Source organism: Dunckerocampus dactyliophorus, chromosome 17 (assembly GCF_027744805.1).
Source record: "Dunckerocampus dactyliophorus isolate RoL2022-P2 chromosome 17, RoL_Ddac_1.1, whole genome shotgun sequence".
NCBI classification, from domain to species: domain Eukaryota; kingdom Metazoa; phylum Chordata; class Actinopteri; order Syngnathiformes; family Syngnathidae; genus Dunckerocampus; species Dunckerocampus dactyliophorus.
In genome coordinates, this window is record NC_072835.1 from 18,994,923 (window position 1) to 19,016,656 (window position 21,734).

General features: G+C 46.4%; 1 protein-coding gene across 1 annotated transcript; it reads left to right on the forward strand.

Moving 5' to 3' along the window:
• The first annotated feature begins 1,999 nt into the window (after positions 1-1,999).
• Positions 2,000-21,350, forward strand: LOC129170179 (neurogenic locus notch homolog protein 1-like). Its single transcript, XM_054757458.1, has 34 exons — positions 2,000-2,290; positions 3,043-3,124; positions 8,102-8,364; positions 8,448-8,786; positions 9,366-9,488; positions 9,579-9,812; positions 9,896-10,051; positions 10,138-10,323; positions 10,411-10,524; positions 10,926-11,039; positions 11,119-11,352; positions 11,442-11,552; positions 12,688-12,880; positions 12,952-13,097; positions 13,189-13,302; positions 13,764-13,883; positions 13,955-14,107; positions 14,190-14,418; positions 14,502-14,703; positions 14,790-14,943; positions 15,022-15,206; positions 15,292-15,424; positions 15,515-15,772; positions 15,866-15,978; positions 16,061-16,632; positions 16,711-17,151; positions 17,236-17,381; positions 17,452-17,665; positions 17,738-17,822; positions 17,900-18,062; positions 18,147-18,445; positions 18,552-18,699; positions 18,796-18,893; positions 19,004-21,350. Exons 1-34 carry the CDS (start codon positions 2,233-2,235, stop codon positions 20,237-20,239), a joined length of 7,416 nt encoding a protein of 2,471 aa, XP_054613433.1. The 5' UTR covers positions 2,000-2,232; the 3' UTR covers positions 20,240-21,350.
• The last annotated feature ends 384 nt before the right edge of the window (positions 21,351-21,734 follow it).

Here is a 21,734-nt window from a genome sequence, read left to right on the forward strand (position 1 = left end):
CCCTCCACATGCCCAAGACCAAAGGTCACATTAAGTCCCCCCTTTTCATAGGTGTCTCAGGCAATGCCTGCCTGACCCTAACCCTAACCCTAATGCCTGAAGTTTTTTCTTGTAAATGTAGGACTTTATTCTTGTAAAATTACAAGTATTTTCTCGTATATTTATGACTTTATTCTCATAAGTTTACGACTTTAGTCTTGAAATCTCAAATTATTTTAGTACCCGTCGTAACAGGCATTGCCTGAGACAGCTATTGAAAGGGGGGACTTATGTGACCTTTGGCTTTGGGCAAAGGTAATATTACGACTTCTTTTCTCGTAAATTTATGACTTTTTTTCCGTAAATTTAAGACTTTATTCTCAAAATCGCATATTTTTTTCAATCTGGCCTTCACATGTAAATGGGAGCAAAAAAAGGCACATAATCATAGTAAACATGTTACTTTATTACTCTGAAATTGTGGTATTAATAAAGATGTGGATGGACTACTCCCAGCATTACTTTTTTATTCAGCCAGCTTGGATCACACATCCCACACCAAATCTCGCAATATTTAGTTTACACGATACTACGGTATCCTGTAAGGCACATTCATTTGACAAACTCAAATGAGAAGGTTTCCTTGCCACTGCCTCATCGCCATCTTTGTCAACAAACGTCTTCAATAAATGTAAAAGTGACATTAAATTAGGGCTGCAACTGACGATTATTTTGACAACCGATTAATCAGTCGATTATTTTTTTGATTAATTGATGAACACAAAAATACAATCGTGATCATTTTCTTAGTGAATTCATCTGAAGCTTGAGTAATCTCTGAGTAATCGGTTAGGCCATAGATCAGGGGTGTCCAAAGTGCGGCCCGGGGGCCATTTGCGGCCCGTGGCTGTGTTTTTATTGGCCCTCGACACACTTTAAAAATACAATTAAACAAGAAAACAGACAAAAACAATAACAGAAGTGTAAGAAAGTGCAGAAATTTTACGAAATATTACAATAAAGTCATAATATTAACAGAAAAAATTGTTCTACAAGCATAAAGCCGTAATACCATGAGAACAACTTAAAATATTAAACAAAACCCATCGACATGGGTTGGTTTACAAAATGTAAAATATCGAAGTGGCCCATGTATTCTTTGATTTTACCGTATGCGGCCCTCGGTGGGAAAAGTTTGGACACCCCTGGCATAGATGGACCAAATTCATATGAAGCAAATGCACACAGTTAGTGGTTGGGTCCGCAACGTATCAGAAAAGAGGCAAAAATGCCCATCACTGTTTTCCAAAGTCAAAGCTGATATGCGTCTTGTTTTGGATATTTACATATTTACATATTTAAATGAAAATAGATTAATCGATTACCAAAATAGTTGTCGATTCATTGGATAATTGATTAACCATTGATGAATGGTTAATCAATGAATGAATTAATTGTTGCAGCTCAACATTAAATGTTCATTTGCCCATTTCATTTCATTTATTCATCCATTTGGAATTGTTTTCTGCATTCTACTATAATTGTTGTATAGTCCAAAAGTTTTGTGTTAACATTTTTTGGGTGTCTGGAACGGATGAATTGGATCGACATTGTTTCCCATGGGAAACATTGTTTCAGATTTTGTACGATTCAGTTGTTGACGGTTCGTTCGGAATTAATTTCAAAACTGTATTGACCGTATGCTTCCTTCTATTTTTCTGGACGCTGCATTTTCTGTGTGGAAAAAACCTCTTGTTTACATAGAATTGTGATAATGATTTTCTTATTGGAAAAAAAATACAATTATAGACCATAGTTATACATATAGAAAAATGCCAAAAATGTTTTCATTAATGTAAGAAATATTCACAGATTTTCTGTGGATTATACAGTGAAGAACCCCCCCCCCCCCCCCCCCCCCCCGCCTCCTTCTTCACCAGCTGCATGAAAAGAGAAGGGGTAAACTGGTGGGGGGCAAAGTGGGAGGACCTGAGCGCAATGAGCAGCTTCAACACTTCATTGAGAACTCTGCAAGCACCAAGTTAACATCTAATGACCTGACTCTTCGTGATTTCTCTGTGAGGATTTACGCCTTTTTTGGGGAAAAAAAAGAAATATCACCAGATTTATTTTCGCGTTCCTTTATTTATTTCATTTGTATTTTTCACACCAACACCTGGAGTACACCCGACTGTGGATCTATGCCAACCCTACGCGGGAGTCAACGACAAATTGTGAAGTAGAAGAGGAGGAATGTATCGTTTCTTTGTGAGACTAACATTTCTGACTTCTGCCATCGTCGTCTCACAAGGTAAAACTGTTTTTCACGTACATTTGCATACGGGATTAAGATGATAAATTCAATGTTATGATAATTGGATGTTTAATTGGTATGTGAGTTCGAACACAGCTGGGCCACCTGGAAGGAAATACGTGCATATCGGCATGTACAAAGTAGACTTGAATTGAGTTGTTCTCACATTATTGTTGCAAACCTGCACTTAAAAACGTTTTTTTTAAAATAAAGTTTCCCTTACCTGCGCCAACGCAAATCACAAGTACAAGTTTAGAGTTTTGTGTCCGTTTTCTCTACTTGAATAATAAGTGAATGTGCGTAACTACGTAGAGATTTTTTTATTTAATCTTTCTGTGTTGAATTGTTCTACAAGCCGGTTTTAAGTAACATGATGCATAATAGAAGGGAGTGCGTGTGTTAGCGCCGGGGGACGCTCTAGGGGAGGGGTGGGGGTGTGCACTTTTTGCGTGTGTGTGTGCGCGTGTGTGTGTGTGTGCGTGTGTGAGGAGGTAAACCCGCTAAACAATGCCCGAGGAGAGTGTTTTATGGCTCGTGCTGGACTCTGATTTCTTTTGTTCACTATTCGAGTCCAGCAGCTGCCGCGCTTTTTCGCGCCACCCCCTGCAAAGTGTGCCCCCCACCCCCATAAAAAAGCCACGCACCATCATGACCCGAGTCCACCTGTGAACCAATGCACACACTCTTTGTGTGCAACATATCAATGAAATATGCAGTAACATAAAACGTATTGTATCTGCATTCAACAGGTCTAAAATGCTCTCTGCCCACTGAATCCTGCCTAAATGGAGGAAGATGTGAAGCTGCCCCAAATGGAAATGGAGAATGCAAGTAAGTAGCAAGCACTAATGGAGCTGGATCAAAACTTCTACTTTGGGTCGGAATTTTGCGCGGGCATTACTTTTTAAAGGTGCTGTGATTATTACAGGAGAAAGAAAACAGGGATGCATATTCCCCCCTTTTTCATTCCAGTCTTTGAGCAGTCCCCTGTGCCCGGCAACCAGAGGCCCTAGGGGACCCTCCTCTGGTCCGGTGTGTGTTTTAGTATACCCCTGCTGCAGCCATTCCCCTCTAAAAAAAAAAAAAAAAAAAAGAAAGGGCGCAACGGGCCCTGAGATGTGCGGAAGGGCTACTTGGACAAAAGCTCCCCCACCATCTCCACCCCTCCCCTGTCCACAGGCCCGTTAATGAATGCAAGTGAGAGGACGCGTCCAGCCCTAAATCTTGTTTTTCTGCTCTTTCACGGGGGCGACAGCTGGGGATCGCCCGCCGCCCGTCACCCATTGTTGTGTAGTCGGAATAATGCTGTGTGACTAATCGGAGTGGGCCTTCCCATCATGCCACAGCCACCCCAAACACCACACCACTCCCTCAGCAAACCTCTGGCATTACCCCCCCGTCCCCCCCAAACCAGCCCTCCAGATCCAAAAGGCTTGTCTCCTGCTTACTGAATGGATAAGCCCACCCTTCCAGACCCCCTCCTTTTCATCACCCGTGTGTGATCTCCATTAGAAAGCCAGATGGCTGTGAAATCTAATTGGTTAGGATGTCAAAAGAGTGAGATTGATTGGACTAAAGTGCTGAAATTTGAAGGCAAACAAGTGGGAGGCTACTCGTTTCATTTATTTGTGTTCCGTATTGAAGGCAAAAGCAGAATTTTCTCAGTTTAGATCTTGAAGGAAAAAGACCGAGCTCGACAGACGGTTTCAATCATCTCTGCTGGTTGTAGTTGAGGAGTCAGTCATAGCGGCTCCGGGGTGGCCCACGTCCCCCCTCGGGGCATGTGGTTGTGGTGAGCGCTTCTTCTGGTCTGTGGGGACAAAAGGGACGCATTGAAGAGGCTATGCAACGAGCTTGAGGCCATCAATTCACAGTATCTAATCTGCACACGCTCCCCCCACCCTACATCCACTCAAACTCACACACACACACTCCAACCGCACGCGTACATACGCTCGCATCCATATACCCTTTCTATACAAAGAACTTACTGTGGGGCTGCATCTCTGCCCAATTAAAAACAGACAGGATAGAAGTGTCGCCGCACCCGGCAACGTTCTTCCTCTTCCTCCCGTTAATCATCTCAAACCCAAGCCAGGCAGTCATCAGTCAACTGGGAGCAACTAGCGGCTCAGCAATAAGCATTTCTGTCGTGATGGAAGAGGTCAATACGTGAAACAATTTTCTATTCCTATGTTGTGTTGCAACCAAATGGCAATGATTTTTGCAAAAGTTTGAAGTTTGATCTCTTTATATGTCCTACGGCACCGTAACATATGGTGACACAGTTGCGAGGGGTAAGATACAAATCCTCTTTTGGCTCCCACAAGGCGTGAGAACAGAGAGTAAAACCACACGCTTAGGCTGGGTGTAAACTGGTAATCAGATGCCTTTTTTTAATGGGTTGACTGGGATAATCGCCGCGTGTTGAGACAATGCCTCTGCATTAAAAGTCATGCGATGAACTAGCCTCATTTCTGATTTTGCGTGTGTATGTGTGGGGGGGTGATAATCCTGGTATATGATGTGGGGACACGTTAAGGAATATTTCATCGGCTTACTACAATAGTTTGGTTTATTGTGTAGATACACACAAAAGCGACTTTAAGCAGGCTTTGTGGTTTGGTATCAGAGTGTCTCGCTCTTCCTGTTTCCTAAAGTTGTGTAGATGTATAAAAATCAAGATAATGAGGGCAAACTTGCACTGCTTTGCTGAAATAGACACTGTTTTGGTCTGAGGTGACCGCTAGTAATAAACTCAGGAAACATCTGCAACTGCTTGAAATACTACAAGACACATGACCAAAATAGACTCCCTGGGGAGCCAAAACGTTGACAGTTGTCAACAGGTTGGTGTGTTTGGACGCCACTGACCTTGCACTGAAATGTCTGGTATTGCATATTGATGGTAAAATGTCTCACTCGTAGAAGACTGTCTGCAGTGGACATGCAAACAACACTAAAGAGATGTTCCACTCCCTCAAGGAATGCCGCTCTTCATTTGTCCTCCTAGAGGATTACTAGCTGAGCTCCATGAGGGCCTAAGCCCATCAGAAGCATACAAGAGAGCATCAGTGAGTCAACTTTATTTAAGCTGCAAAGTCACTGCTCCCCACTGATCTGGCAAACCGCTGGTTCCCTGTTGCCTTGCAAGTGCACCTACCAATGTGGATGTAGAAAGTAGTTCAGATACTGTTTGGAAACACATTATGAGCGGGGTCTTGTGCATCTTTTTTACCAACGGGGCCCAGAGATAAGGAGCTAATTTGGCTCTAGTGGGTGCTGAAACCTCTTATGCCCCACTTGAGGCTGGTAAATGTGGAAACTCCTCTACTGGATCAGTGTTGCAGTGCAGGGCCAGAGGGCAAACGGTTCAGCGAGTACGTGTGCGTCCCCATCTGTGCTTTAATTATACTCACGGAAGAGGAGTCCACCCAACAGGGGGACGACTCGGCGTTGGATTTCCACTAAAAACACACAAACAGAAAGAAAAAAAGACAACAGTATTGCAACATAACAGGGGGCGGGGGTGTTCCTTTGATGAACCTGAGTAAACAGAGATTACCAGTAGTGAGGCAGATGCCAATCAGCAAAACTGGAGTGGGTGTTTATCTCCAAGGAAAAGACACCACTGTGAGTGACCAAGTATGTTCTGGACCAAATGAGGTGATGATAGCCATAAATCTTCCCACTTGGCTCCTTTCTAGAAGGTGAGACAGGAAATAGCCAATTTTGTCCATGACACTTGCAGAAACGCTACACCTCTGTTAGTTTTTTGCTGTAGTTTAACACCACCGAGGCAAAAAAAGAACCTCTGTCTTCTTCTTGAGATTTTAAAGTGTACAAATTTGATTATAGGCAACACACTACATGTATTGAACAATTTGTTAACTCAGTTGAGTAGGTACATTTTTCATTGCAGCCACAGAGTCCAGCTGCTGGTCTTACTAACAGATGTGAACCCCAGGGGTCAAGTCTTGGCAAGTGATGATACAAGGGGACAACAAGCACAAAATGAACAGAATTATAAAAGCAAATATCCCTTTGAGGAGCCAACAAGAGACTGAAATACCAGAGGATTTATGAGTGAGCAGGACAAAAAGATCCCATATCAGTTTCATAAATACTGTGAAAGGAAAGAGCAGAGGGTGTAAAACTCTACTGTACGTGGCTGACATAAGATTTTCCACAGCAGTGGCATTTCCACCCCGGAGTCAGTCTGGTTTTTTGTTGTCGGGGGGGATAAAGTCACCCCGAGTGTGGCAGATGGTAGGCTGGGCCCGGCGGAGGGGGGGAAAGGGGAGAAGGCAAAGAGGCTGTCCCCATACAAAAGTGTTTAGGGTCAGAGGTCGGGGGAGCATCTGCTCCAGGCCTGAGGGGGACATTGCATTGCCGGGAGAGACCTGTTGCCGTGGTGTGTCCGCAGAGTGGACTGGTTTCGGGACAAAGAAGATCTTTCAGTTGGATTTTACATCCAGTGGTTATTTCGTGTGTTTTTATGGTGAAGTTAAATGTGAACCGGGGATACATGAAAGCCTCCACAAATGCCTTAACAGTCTCCTGCCAAGTGTAAGTGTCTGGACTCCCTGCGGTGTGCACAACCCGTTAAGAGGTCTCACCTACCTAAAGTCAACAAGAGAGTTTCTGGCAGCCCGGTGTGACACAAGGGGAATGCTGTAAAAGGGAACCTGGTAGGGAGTCTGCAAAGAGGGAAATGGGAAAAGTGTGTCTGTAGGCAGGGAATGTCAAGACAGGAGAGGAGCTAAGACCAAAAGTGTGTTGGCTGGAGTGCGATGAAAAGCCAGAAGTTGCAACAGCTGACTTCACATGAGTTCTTAATGTCCCCGGAGGAGAGGTTGGCTTGTCGGGAACCCCCCCAGGGGAACAGAGAAGGAGGAGTGGAGGAAGAGAGAAAGGAGAAAGAGGAGGAGGAGTCTTGTCCAACAGCTGCCCTCATTAACATGCGCACCTGCTCCCTGTGGAGATACAAACAGATGCCCTCCCTGACACATAAACTCTCACATAAGCACACACTCAAACCATAGCACATTTTTCTGCTGATCTAAAAGCCAGCATTGTTATTTATAAGAGCAAAATGAAACAATATTACAGTATTAGAGTTTTGCTCTCCCATCACAAGTTTGTGCAATGTAGCATCTTCACTTTTGTGTCTGAATGAGAGCAAAGAATTTGGGGAGGCTTTTTCCTAAATGCAGTGCATCATGGTGGCCGTCCGCAGGGCGGCACAGGCCCCCTTGATCTCTGCGCTCATTCAGGATGAGTGTGGACAACATGGGCACGAAAGGTAGCTGGAATGGCGCGACACTCTGCTACGGCGTCCCTCTCTGCAGCACAATGTGTTTTCAAGGTTCAGAGAGAGTCTAATCCAGATTGACAGACAAGAACAACACCCCTGCCGGAGCGGGTGGGAAAGTATCAGGTCCCCCTTTTCCTACTTAACTGCCATTATTACCATGGCAAAGTGTAAACTGAGAGACCATGATTTCATCTAGTTTGTTGGTAGTTAGCTGGATTAGCCAAAAACTACACAACTGTAGAGAGCCAAGAAAGAAAACTCCTACATTTCACTGCAGATCACTTTTAGCCATTACTTGCATAGTGACCGAGTGGGACAGTGACCAACCAGATGACGCTGGTGTGAAAAAAGTCTGTGGCAGTATCATCATGATCATCATTAGATGGCAGAATCTGATAATTAAAATGGGAAACTGAGGTTCAAACACCATTAAGTGTTTCCTCAACGGTGACTAGTACCAATTTGTAATTCATACTTTGTCCCTACACCAGGTGTCCCAGTGACTATGTAGGCAACCGATGTCAGTTTCCCAGCCCGTGCAGCCCGTCGCCATGCCGCAACGGAGGAGAGTGTCGCGCCGTCTCCCATGGCAACACATTTGACTTCCGCTGCGTGTGCCGGCTGGGTTTCACCGACCGCCTCTGTCTGACACCGACCAACCATGCCTGCATGAGTTCCCCCTGTCGCAACGGAGGAACGTGTGACCTCATCACCCTCACGGCCTACCGTTGCCGCTGCTCACCTGGGTGGTCAGGTAGGCCATTATACTATTCACTGTCAGTGTCTCTCTTTGCACCTGCTGAAGTGACTCATGTTTTTGGTTGTTGTCTCCTCAAGGCAAAACCTGCCAACATCCCAACCCATGTGCGTCAAATCCCTGCGCAAATGGCGGCCAGTGCTCGGCCTTCGATTCCAACTTCATGTGCACTTGCCCGCCCACCTTCCACGGTCAAACCTGCAAGCAAGATGTCAACGAGTGCGCACAGACCCCAAATCCCTGCCTCAACGGTGGCATATGTGTAAATGAGGTGGGCTCCTACCACTGCCGTTGCCCTCAGGACCACACCGGGATGCACTGCGAGACCCGCTACGTGCCATGCAGCCCCTCGCCGTGCCAGAATGGGGGCACGTGCGTCCAGAAGGGGGACACCACTTACGACTGTAGCTGCCTTGCAGGTAACACACTGATAATAAATAGCAGACAGGTACTGCAGAGTAGAACGAATATGTACAACTTTTTACCGGCTTCAATGGGCAGGAAGCAGTCGTGCAGATGTTTCTTTTTGATAACCCCCGCAAGTGCCCCTTTTATTGTGATGGCATCTAAAGCACTTGTGAGATTTATGTTGCACACCAAAGTGCATTTTTTGTGCTAAAAGGCATCAACATTATTCAGGCTTTAAAAACCCACACACCAAGATTACACACCAATTGTGTGTTAAAGTTTAAGCCATGCTGTGTGACTCTTGTGGGTGTCCGTGCTGGAATGTGGTGAGATAGTGAAGCTGTGCCAGCACCTACTGAGCCGCGGGTCGATAGTTAATCATACTATTGTAGCTATAAAACGCCCACACATGCCTTTGGAAGAGGCACGCTGCTTCAAGCCTAAAAGCAGTCTAGCCACGAGGATGGAGGAGGACTTATCTTCACCTTAAGTGCACAGAGATTAGATGAGAAAACAAGGAAGGGCCTATAAGCTCAAAGATTGATGTCTTTTTTGAGCCTTGCTTAATCACATCCACACTATTTTTTCAGGATTCACGGGTCAGAACTGTGAGCACAACATTGATGACTGTCCAGGCCACAGCTGTCAGAATGGGGGTGTATGCGTTGATGGTGTCAACACCTACAATTGCCAGTGTGCACCTCACTATACAGGTAATCAACTGGGGGATAGAATTAACAAGTACTTTATAATTTGGTTAGTTTGAATTATCTGAATGATTATAATCTTTTTTTTCCTTTTAGGGCAATACTGCACCGAAAATGTGGACGAGTGCGAGTTAATGCCCAATGCTTGTCAGAACGGAGGCACCTGCCACGACACACATGGCAGCTACCACTGTGTCTGCGTCAACGGGTGGACGGGTGACGACTGCAGCGAGAACATTGACGACTGCGCCAGCGCCGCTTGCTACCATGGCGCCACCTGCCACGACCGCGTTGCTTCCTTCTTTTGCGAGTGTCCGCACGGGCGCACGGGTACGACTCTTACAGCTTACAGGTTTTGTAAAGGGCTTGAGTGAGATGGTGCCAATGCGAATGATCTTTCTTCTGGTGTTCAGGTTTGCTCTGCCACCTGGATGATGCGTGCATCAGCAACCCATGTCAAAAAGGCTCCAACTGTGACACCAACCCCGTCAATGGCAAAGCAATCTGCACATGCCCGCCAGGTTACACCGGGTCGGCCTGCAATCTGGACATTGATGAGTGCTCTCTTGGTATGTCCACTTCCCTGGTTCCCTGAATTTCATTCTTTAGGGTGTAAAAATTTCCACAAATGCGTGACATAGTTTGTTCTCTTTAGGCGCCAACCCTTGTGAACACGGAGGTCGCTGCCTTAACACCAAAGGCTCCTTCCAGTGTAAGTGTCTTCAAGGGTATGAGGGACCTCGTTGCGAGATGGACGTCAATGAATGCATGTCGAATCCGTGCCATAACGACGCCACCTGCCTGGACCAAATCGGAGGATTCCACTGCATCTGCATGCCAGGTAAGAGAATTCATGCATGTCAAAATGACTAAATAAAGAGGAAGGAGTCGCAATTCAACTAACTCTGGTGTGATGTCATCTCTTTAGGCTATGAGGGTGTATTCTGTCATATCAACACGGATGAGTGCGCTAGCCAACCTTGTCTCAACAACGGCAAATGCATCGACAAGATCAACTCCTTCCACTGCGACTGTCCTCAAGGTGAGCTTCCAGACAAAAGACACATAAGATGAGACCAGTAACCTTTCTGTCACATTAAATGGCTCACAGAATAAAGGTAAATGTTTTACTGCCACACCGAGGGAATGCATTAGCATATTTGGCGGGCATGGAAAGTTGTGCTACAGCTTAGCGCCAAAACCGGGGGCAGGGATTGGTTTATGGCTCGCCTGCCTGAGCCCATTGTGTTGTTTGAAAGAAACTTTCTGTGCACAGTAAGGCCCGGGGAAGGGGAGGGGCTTTGAAAGGGATTCTTGTCCATTAGTACCTTCAATGTCCTGAGGATCTATTTGGAGAAAACCATTACTCCCGATCTCCACACACAGCCGTGCCATACTGAAAGTAAAACTTAAGAAAATGTATATTGTTTTATTTACTTGCAGGATTTTCAGGGCATTTGTGCCAGGTGGATATTGATGAGTGTGCCAGCACCCCATGTAAAAATGGAGCAAAGTGTACGGATGGTCCCAACAAATACACCTGCGAATGTGCTGAAGGTACAAAATCTGTTTTTTTTTTGCTGAATCATTTTGTTTTTGAGGTGGTCTAATACTACGTTTGTCTGTGGCTGTACAGGTTACACAGGGCAGCACTGCGAGACCGACATCAACGAGTGCTACTCTGACCCTTGTCACTATGGCACCTGTAAAGATGGCCTGGCCTCGTTCACTTGCTACTGCCGCCCAGGCTACACGGGCCGCCTGTGCGAGACCAACATCAATGAGTGTCTCAGCCAGCCCTGCAAAAACGGCGGCACCTGTCAGGATAGAGAGAACACGTACATCTGTTCCTGCCCCAAAGGCACCGCAGGTGAAGCTTTACCCAGCTTCCTCTCCGTGAAGCCGCATTTGTAGATTTAAGCACAGTATGAGATGCTTAATGTGCTCTTCACGGTGCAGGTTTCAACTGCGAGATCAACCTGGATGACTGTAAGAGCCACCCCTGCGACTACGGGAGGTGTATCGACAAGATCAACGGCTACGAGTGTGCGTGTGAGCCGGGGTATACAGGTGAGCGCTGGGTGGAGTTTACAGGTGCAAGGGGGGTGGTCTCCTGAGCATAAGGAAGGGTGAATGGGACAGGTGGCTGGCGGGCCCACTCTAACGGAACAATGGTGTCAGGTTGCCTGTGTGATATAGACTTTGTGTGGGGGCGATCCTGAAAAGAGCTCCGTCCCCAACTTGATACGCCAAAAAACATCTGAAAAGAATGTGACGTATCAATAGGTTTGAAAGTTGAGACTTCAAATAGAAAAGGAAACTAGAGTTAAATCACATGGATTTGTTGTGTGATTGAACAAAAAAACACGTATAGCATACCAGCATAAATTTATCCAACCAAGTTGGCCACACTTGTCTTCCGTCCCCTTCTTGGCCCAAATAGAACCGGTTCTGACTGGTAGTGGCTGTGTGATTGTGCGAAAAGAGGGCAGCCAGGAACAAGTGTGTGTGCAGGCTGCTGTGTATCCCTCCTCCTCTTCCTCCCCTTCGTCTTTTTGTGCCGACATGGGGAGTGTGGAGGGCATGGCGGGACTGAGACGCAAGGGGACAGAGGACTATTGTAACTGATGATGAGGCGGTTGGGCCCCTCCCCTCCTGATTGATGAAGAGCAAGGGAGGAGGGTAGGGGATGGTGGTGGTGGGGGTGTCGGGGGGTGGGGTGGGGTGTTTAATTGTTACTCGGCCGTGTGTGAAATGGGTCTGGCCTTCTGTCCCTGTAAACAACCCTTGTGAGGTTAGGTGTCCCTGCATTTGGTGGAGGGGGGGCAATTTTCAATAGGGAGAGTTGTTACACCCCCACCCCACCTCCCCATCCTTCCTGGCAGCACCTCCCCCTCTCAGAGCCCAAACGCTCCTTCTGCCTATTCAACAGGCTGCCATTCAATCAATGTCGGCAAGGCAAAAAAGGGTCCCCAGGGGCCACCAGGCTAGGCACACATTGGAGCTGCTCTGCTTCTTTCAACTGAATGCTCAGGGAGTCTTTAGTGTTGGCTGTCTATTGTGCAAAAGCCACACAGTCCACCTCAATGGGGGAAGAGGGAGGTGTGGGCTCAAAGGATACCACAGTTCAGAGCAAAGTGTCCAGCTGTGCTTTGTCAATGTGCAGAAATGTATGTTCAGGCATTCACTCCAAATTTCTGGTTAGGGACAATGTGCAACATCAACATCGATGATTGCGCCATCAACCCATGTCACAATGGCGGCAAGTGTGTTGACGGCATCAACAGCTTCACCTGCCTCTGCCCAGAGGGCTACAACGACGCCACCTGCTTGTCTCAGGTGGACGAATGCGGCAGCAACCCCTGTATTCACGGTCGATGCCAGGACCTCATCAATGGGTGAGCAGCAGCAGCTCTACACTATGTCTCAGGGAAGACAAGAAATCACTGACATGTTATTTCTGTTGAAGCTATAAATGCACCTGCGACTCTGGATGGAGTGGCCCAAATTGTGACATCAACAACAATGAGTGCGAGTCCAACCCGTGTATGAATGGAGGAACCTGTAAAGACATGACCAGCGGATACCACTGTACATGCAGAGCGGGCTTCACAGGTCAGCTATGGGAGTTTATCAGTCCCATGTTAATGTCTCTTGAGTTATCCTTTCTGGTATTTAACCATCATATCTAATCCCATCATGATAGGGCCTAACTGCCAAACTAATATCAACGAGTGTGCCTCCAACCCCTGCCTCAACCAGGGAACCTGCATGGACGATGTGGCAGGGTACAAGTGCAACTGCCAGCTTCCCTACACTGGTACAACACTTACTTAATTTGCAGATGACTCGGTTGTTTGTATAGGTCTAAGAACATAAAGGCTATCTCATTTGTTTCCACACAGAAGGCTTATCCTCTATAGTTCAGCAAAACATCATCCAGTAGCTACTAGCAGGGGTGCATGTTTTTGTCTTCTCGTTGTAGAAATATCTGCCTGTCTGCATTGGAGGGATAACAGTGTGTGTGTGCGTGTTTTGGGCAGAGGAATAAATGTGCCACAGTTGCTAATATAACCTGGAGAGCTTGCATCGAGCTCCCCATTCCCATTTCCACCACGTCCTGTTTCCTGTCTGTGATTTCACAATAACAGGAAACAGGAAAGACCTTCCTATTTGGCTAAGTCGTCATGGAAATTGATAAGGAAGAGGGATGGAAAACTAGGTAGTGCTCTTAGTACCACTCCTACTTACCCGTGTTTTTTTTTTTTTTTTTGTTCTCAGGTGAAAACTGTGAGACCTTGCTGGCCCCCTGCAACACAAGACCCTGCAAAAATGGCGGACTATGTAAAGAGTCTGAAGACTACCAGAGCTTTTCTTGCAGTTGTCCCGGTGGATGGCAAGGTGTCTATTTCTGTCTAGTGTTTGTCTAGTGTTTTATATAATGCAATTAACCAGACTTTCCTTATATCAAGGTCAAACTTGTGAGATTGACATCAACGAATGTGTGAAAAGCCCATGCCGCAATGGTGCCCTTTGTCACAACACGATGGGAAACTACCAGTGCAAGTGCCTGCCAGGCTACACGGGTCAGACGTGTGAAACGGACATAGATGACTGCAAACCAAGTACGGGCCAAGTTGGCATCATCAAATCAACATTGTGTCTTCAAAAAAATACATCTCAAGCGTCCTCTTTTGTGTGTTTCAGATCCATGCAGCAACGGAGGTCTGTGCCGCGACGGCATCAACACTTTTACGTGTACCTGCCTGCCAGGGTTTCGCGGTGGCAGGTGCGAGCAGGACATCAATGAGTGCGAGAGTAACCCCTGCAGGAATGGCGCCAACTGCACAGACTGTGTCAACAGCTACACGTGCACCTGCCCGCCAGGTTTCAGCGGCATCAATTGCGAGATCAACACGAACGACTGCACAGACAGGTAGCTCACCCTGCTAACGACACTGGCAGTAACCTCAAAATGTGCAGAAGATATTTAAAATATTGACTCTGTTGTCTTTTTAGCTCTTGTTTCAACGGTGGCACTTGTGCTGATGGGATCAACACCTTCACCTGCCTGTGTCTACCTGGATTTACTGGCAGCTACTGTCAATATGACATCAACGAGTGCGACTCCAGGCCGTGTCTCAATGGAGGGACGTGTTTGGACAGCTTCGGAACATACAAGTGCACCTGCCCTCCAGGTTACACAGGAGTCAACTGTCAGGTATACAAAACGTTTATCTGTGCAGCCCTCAGCGTCACTTTTATGTATGTTTTTCACTTACCATTCCCTACTTCGTTGTTTGTTAGAATCTTGTACGGTGGTGTGATTCATCCCCCTGTAAAAATGGGGGCACATGCTGGCAGAAGGGAGCCTCCTACACCTGCCAGTGTCAGACGGGATGGACTGGACTCTACTGTGACATCCCAAGCGTCTCCTGTGAGGTAGCAGCCAAACAGCAAGGTAATCAACCAAATGATCCACAAATAGGGCATTTTAGCTCGAGCTATGCCTCATTAACCATCATTTTGGTACTCTTAGGTGTAGAAGTGGCTCACCTGTGTAGAAACTCAGGCCAGTGTCTCGATGCCGGAAGCACACATTATTGTCGCTGCCAGGCAGGCTATACTGGTAGTTACTGCCAGGAGCAAGTGGATGAGTGCTCCCCTAATCCTTGCCAGAATGGTGCCACCTGCACTGATTATTTAGGAGGCTACAGCTGTGAGGTACACAATTGATTTAAAGCTCAAGCATGAAGTGCAACATATTTTTTTATATGACAAATATACATAATTGTGTCTGTATCTCTAGTGTCTCCCTGGTTACCATGGTGTAAACTGCTCAAAAGAGATCAATGAATGTCAGTCTCAGCCGTGTCAGAATGGAGGAACTTGCATTGATCTGATCAACACATACAAGTGCTCCTGTCCCAGAGGAACACAAGGTACATAATTGCAGTCCAGGTTGCCTAATTCACATGGGAAAACAAGGATGTAACACAATTCCGCTCACCAAACACTTTTATCCCCCTCAGGCGTTCACTGTGAAATCAACCTGGATGACTGCAACCCATTCAACGACCCACTGACCAATGAGCCCAAATGCTTCAACAACGGTAAATGTGTGGACCGCATTGGAGGCTACCAGTGTGTGTGCCCGGCGGGCTACGTGGGCGAGCGCTGTGAAGGTGATGTCAATGAGTGCCTATCAGACCCATGCGACCCGAGGGGATCATATAACTGCATCCAGCTCACCAACAGTTATCGCTGCGAATGCCGCACTGGATATACAGGTACTGATGCGCTTCCATCCACATGTGACACGACCACAGTATGGATGTGTGTGTGTGTAACATTTCATAACGCATTTTGTTTCTTACAACCAGGCCAGCGTTGCGATAAAGTGTTTGATGGCTGCAAAGGTAGGCCGTGTAGAAATGGAGGGACATGTGCAGTTGCCAGCAACACTCCTCATGGCTTTATCTGCAAGTGCCCACCGGTTAGTACAACTTTCATTCAAACCTTCATTCCCCGCAAATATTAAAAAGATGTGTGACCTATGTTTATTTCTGTCTAATCAGGGCTTCACTGGCTCCTCGTGTGAGTACGATTCTCGCTCCTGCGGGAATCTAAATTGCCAGAACGGAGGAACATGCGTGTCAGGCCACTTGGGCCCACGTTGCCTGTGTCCTCCAGCCTTCACTGGACCTGAGTGCTTCACCCCAACTGACAGCCTCTGTATCTCCAACCCATGCTACAATGGTGGCACTTGTCAAATCACCCCTGATGCGCCGTACTTCCAGTGCAGCTGTCCCAGTAATTTCAACGGCCTGCTGTGCCACATCCTGGACTATTCCTTTGTCGGAGGCTTCGGCCGAGACATTACCCCACCTCCAGAAGTGGAAGTGAGCTGTGAGAATCCACAGTGCGACGAGTGGGCTGGCAACCACATCTGTGACTCACTGTGCAACAACCATGCGTGTGGCTGGGACGGAGGAGACTGCTCCCTTAATTTTGATGATCCCTGGCAAAACTGCTCGGCAGCTCTGCAGTGTTGGCGCTACTTCAACGATGGGAAGTGTGACGGCCAGTGTAACAGCCCTGGGTGTCTCTATGATGGCTTTGACTGTCAAGGACAGGAAGGACAATGCAAGTAAGTGTCGACATTATGATCTGTAGGTAGTTTTGCAAAATATCCAAATAATTAACCCAGCTTCTTTCTGTCCTCTAGCCCACTTTATGACCAGTACTGCAAAGACCACTATGCTGATGGCCACTGTGACCAGGGTTGCAACAATGCAGAGTGTGAATGGGATGGCCTGGACTGTGCCAATAACATGCCAGAAAAGCTAGCAGATGGCCACTTAGTTCTAGTGGTTCACATACCGCCAGAGCAACTTAAAAATCATTCTTCAGCATTCCTCAGAGACCTAAGCAGTGTTCTTCACACTAACGTGGTGTTCCGCCGCGATGCTAAAGGAGAGCCGATGATCTTCCCTTATTACGGCAACGAACAGGATCTGGTTAAGCACAACGTTCTGAAGCGTTCTGCAGATGGTTGGCCTGAGTGGGCCGCAATGCCTGCAAATGTTTTGGGTCAGATGAAAGACAGTGTGTCTGCTATGGTCGGTCCGCGCAAACGCAGGGAGCTGGATTCTGTGCAAGTGCAAGGGTATGTACCACTAAATCCACCATGATTTTTCCTTATGCGTTTTTTCAAGTAGCATCTTCACAACCCTCTTCTTACCATATGTAGATCTGTGGTCTACCTGGAGATTGACAACCGCCAGTGCTACCAACAGTCCAGTGAATGCTTCCAAAGCGCTACAGATGTTGCTGCCTTCCTCGGAGCTTTGGCCTCTAGTGGGAATCTCAATGTTCCCTACATCGAAGCTGTCACCAGTAAGTAACCTACTCTTTTGTCTACACTATAAATTCACAAATAAACTGCAACTGTGCCTGCTTTTTCCAGGTGTGAGACCAACTCCTTCCGGTTCAGAGCTCTATCCCATGTATGTCGTCTTTCTGGGATTGGCGGCTTTGGGTTTTGTATGCCTTGGCGTTTTAGTGTCACGAAAGCGAAGGCGAGAGCATGGTCAGCTTTGGTTCCCAGAGGGATTCAAGGTGTCCGAGCCCAGTAAAAAGAAACGCAGAGAGCCAGTTGGGGAAGATTCTGTTGGACTGAGGTAGGGAGTTGTAGGAATGCACACTGAATATGAAGACAACTGAAATTGAATCCTCTCATCTCGTTTTAAAAGGCCTATGAAAATATCAGACATAAATCTCATGGATGACAATCAAAATGAATGGGGTGATGAGGATCCAGACTGCAGGCGCTTCAGGGTAAAACCGAATTTCCAGTTGTATTTTGTACTAAGCTAGCACTTTTATGTGCGCTAATAATGACTGGTGTCTTATAGTTTGAGGAGCAGGCCATGCTGGATTTGAGTGACCATACTGACCAGAGGAAATGGACTCAGCAGCATTTGGATGCAGCTGACCTGCGTATTCAGTCCATAGCCCCGACACCTCCTCAAGGCGAGATAGAGAATGACTGCATGGATGTTAATGTCAGAGGACCAGGTTTGTTTGGTTGTGTTGATAATCAGGTTGTCAGGTGACTGGGGAATCATTGTCTCATTACTATCTCCTACCTTCTCTTTCTAGATGGCTTCACTCCTCTGATGATTGCCTCCTGCAGTGGTGGAGGACTCGAGACCGGCAACAGTGAGGAGGAAGAGGATCCTTCCGCAGAGATCATCACCGACTTTATTTACCAGGGGGCCAATCTTCACAACCAGACTGACCGCACAGGCGAGACTGCCCTTCACCTGGCCGCCCGCTATGCCCGCTCCGACGCCGCCAAACGCCTCCTGGAGTCTAGCGCCGATGCTAATGTGCAGGACAACATGGGTCGCACTCCTCTTCACGCTGCTGTGGCTGCAGATGCACAGGGGGTGTTTCAGGTAAATGCCTCATTTTATTAGGAGACTCAGCTTACTGGGTCTTTCTTTCTATGTCCAAACAGTCGACAGTATGAGGACAAAACTAAACAAGTGGGTGTGCTTGCAGATTTTAATCCGAAACCGTGCAACCGATCTTGACGCACGCATGCACGATGGGACAACACCGCTGATTCTGGCTGCCAGGTTGGCGGTTGAGGGCATGGTGGAAGAGCTTATCAACTGCCACGCCGATGCTAACGCCACTGATGACTCAGGTAGCTAACACTTTATCCAGCTATCATCTCCACAGTTGGTAAAGTACGCTAGCATGTTAGGATAACTCACCTTCTATTTTTTTCCACTCTTTGCAGGAAAATCTGCGCTTCATTGGGCTTCAGCTGTAAACAATGTGCAGGCTGCCGTTGTGCTGCTGAAAAATGGTGCCAACAAAGACATGCAAGACAACAAGGTGTGTAAAATAATGGACCCGATAAGTATCTATAGCCTTAAATTCCCAGTAGTGCACATGATGTATTAAATGTTGACTCTACTTGCTTTTTTTGTGTGTGTTTTTTTTAGGAAGAGACAGCGCTATTCCTTGCAGCGCGCGAGGGAAGCTACGAGACAGCAAAGGTTCTACTGGAGCACTTTGCTAACCGAGAGATCACCGATCATCTGGACCAGCTTCCAAGAGACATTGCCCAGGAGCGCATGCACCACGACATCGTCCGCCTACTGGATGAGTACAACGTCGTCCGAAGCCCTGGCCTTCACGCGGCTCCATTGAGCACCTCCAGCCTCTCTCCACCTCTCTGCTCTCCCAACGACTACCTTAGCAACCTCAAACCAAGTCTTTCTGTCAAGAAGGTTCGAAAGGGAGGAAAAGATGGCAGCAAAGATAATAGGGTGAAGAAGAAGAAGTCACTCGAGGGGAAGGGCAACTTGCTGGACACGTTAGCCGTGCTCTCCCCCGTGGATTCCCTGGAGTCCCCCCATGGCTACCTGTCTGATGCAGCCTCTCCTCCTATGACGTCACCATTCCAGCAGTCGCCACCCACATCTCTCAATCACCTACAAGGGAAGGGAGATTCCCACATGGGTCAGATGAGCATGGGTAAGGACATGGGCCGCATGTCTTTTGATCACAACCCACCCCGTCTCTCCCATTTACCAGTGTCCAGCCCAGGCAGTCAGGGCACAACCTCTATAGGTAGCGGCAGGGTAAGCCAGTGTGACTGGGTGTCTAGGATGCACCAAGCTCAGCAAGGGAGCTTCCCACAGGCTTCACCCATATCCCACAACATTATGGGAGGCCTTAACGGTGTCAGCACCGCCACCCTTTCACAAATAATGGGCTACCAGAATATGCAGACCAGCCACTTGGCCTCATCCGCACACATGATGCAGCAGGCTCACTCACGGCAGCTCCAGCACCAGAACTCCAGCTCCACTACAGCAGGGCAGTCTATGACGCAGAGCTTCCCCAGCATTGAGCTAAATGGCACCGACATGCAGCAAAACAATGCCTCAGGCCGCTCTATGTCCATCCATACTGTGATGCCCCAGGAGACGCAGATCCTCGGCACCCAGTTTCCCACCCCACCCTCCCAACACAGCTATTCTGGACCCATGGACAACACGCCTAACCACCAGCTGCAGGTGCCCGACCACCCGTTTTTAACCCCCTCCCCCGGCTCGCCTGACCAGTGGTCCAGTTCGTCCCCACATTCCATGTCTGACTGGTCGGAAGGTATCTCAAGTCCGCCTACCAGTATCCATTCGCAGATGAATCTGATCCCAGAGCAGTTTAAGTAGACTCTTACACATTGAGCGACAGCTTTAGCTGGAAAATTTGTTTCACACAGACTGAAGGTGGTCCTTTCTTATCAGTCTTTAACGTTAAGAACCGATTTTTTTAAAGTAAGTTTTTATTTATTTATGACCTTTTTTTGACCAGAAAATTTACAGAAGATGCTTTTATATTTATGCTTTTTTAATGTTATTTTTTTTTCTGTATGTCTGAGAAGGAATAGACAACTTTAAAAGGAGGTTATATCAGAAAAAACAGACTCCTTAATTTGTACACTGGCTATTTATTTGTCTTTTGTTGCAACATTCACTGGATTTAATTTTTATATTTTTGTTTTTTTGAAAGTTTAATTAGGGTTTTGTTGCATTATGTAAATATGGACTTTTTTTTTTTTTTGTTTTAAATATTTTCAGTATTAACTTTATGTTTTAAGTGACACATGCCTTGTTACTGAATGTCAAGTCTTATCCCCGAGTCTGTGTTAGATGATGACGAAACATATATCCAATGACACCTGTCAGAGTGTGGTTTGGAGATTTGGGACCTTTAAGCACAGCACAAATATATGTTATCAGTTGACAGATACAGTGAAAAATTGGGAAAAAAAATGCATCAAAATCAGCCTGAGCCTACTTTTTAAAAATTTACTATTGATCTAGAATGCTACTGAGCAACTGATTTGTGGTATTTATGATAGTGGGATGGATTCTTTATTTCATATTGTCACAGATCAATGTTTATGGTTACCTTGTTTAACCTGTGAAGTGTGACCTTGCAGCCCCATTGTAGAAAATGTCTCGTTCACTACAGTCTAAATTAGCGCCAGTGCGACATTTGTTTTTCTGTAGAAAAGCAATGTATTTGTGGGATTTCTTGCACAATGTCTTCAAGGTGGAAAACATTGTTTGTGAAAGAAATAGGGACCTTAACGACATCGCTTGCGCTATGTTGAGCACAAAGTGTCGAAATGTCATGTTTTATAAACTTATTCAGAGGTAAAGATGTTTTAAATGAAGGTGTAATTTGAAAAAAAAAATCAACCTTGATGCAATGTTGTAATTTGCAAATTACTTCCTGATGAAAATGTTTTGTAAAAATTGACTTGATTCAATAAAAGCTGTTACGTAAATATTTGAATTCCTCATTATGTAACCGTTCAGACCTTTCAGGCATTGGCATATGTACAGTCACTTGAAAAAATGGTATAGTCACCAATTAGTTGAAGTGTCACCAGTGCCTCTGCAAAGACGTTTTGCTTGATGGCGGCCTTCTTTTTCAACCAATCATATTTTATAGACAAGTGCTCAGTCGCCTAAAGGTGGGTACTACATTTTGTGGCGATTTGGCAAAACACCGTTAAGTTGAAGTGTTTTTTTTTTGTAGCGCATTGAGCTGTGTGAGAAATTTCAAGTCAATCTGACTTTTGGGTTAAATTTTGAGGTTTCATTTCTCAAAAAACTATTGTGATAGCGTTGCGATTTTTTCACGTACTTTATCTTC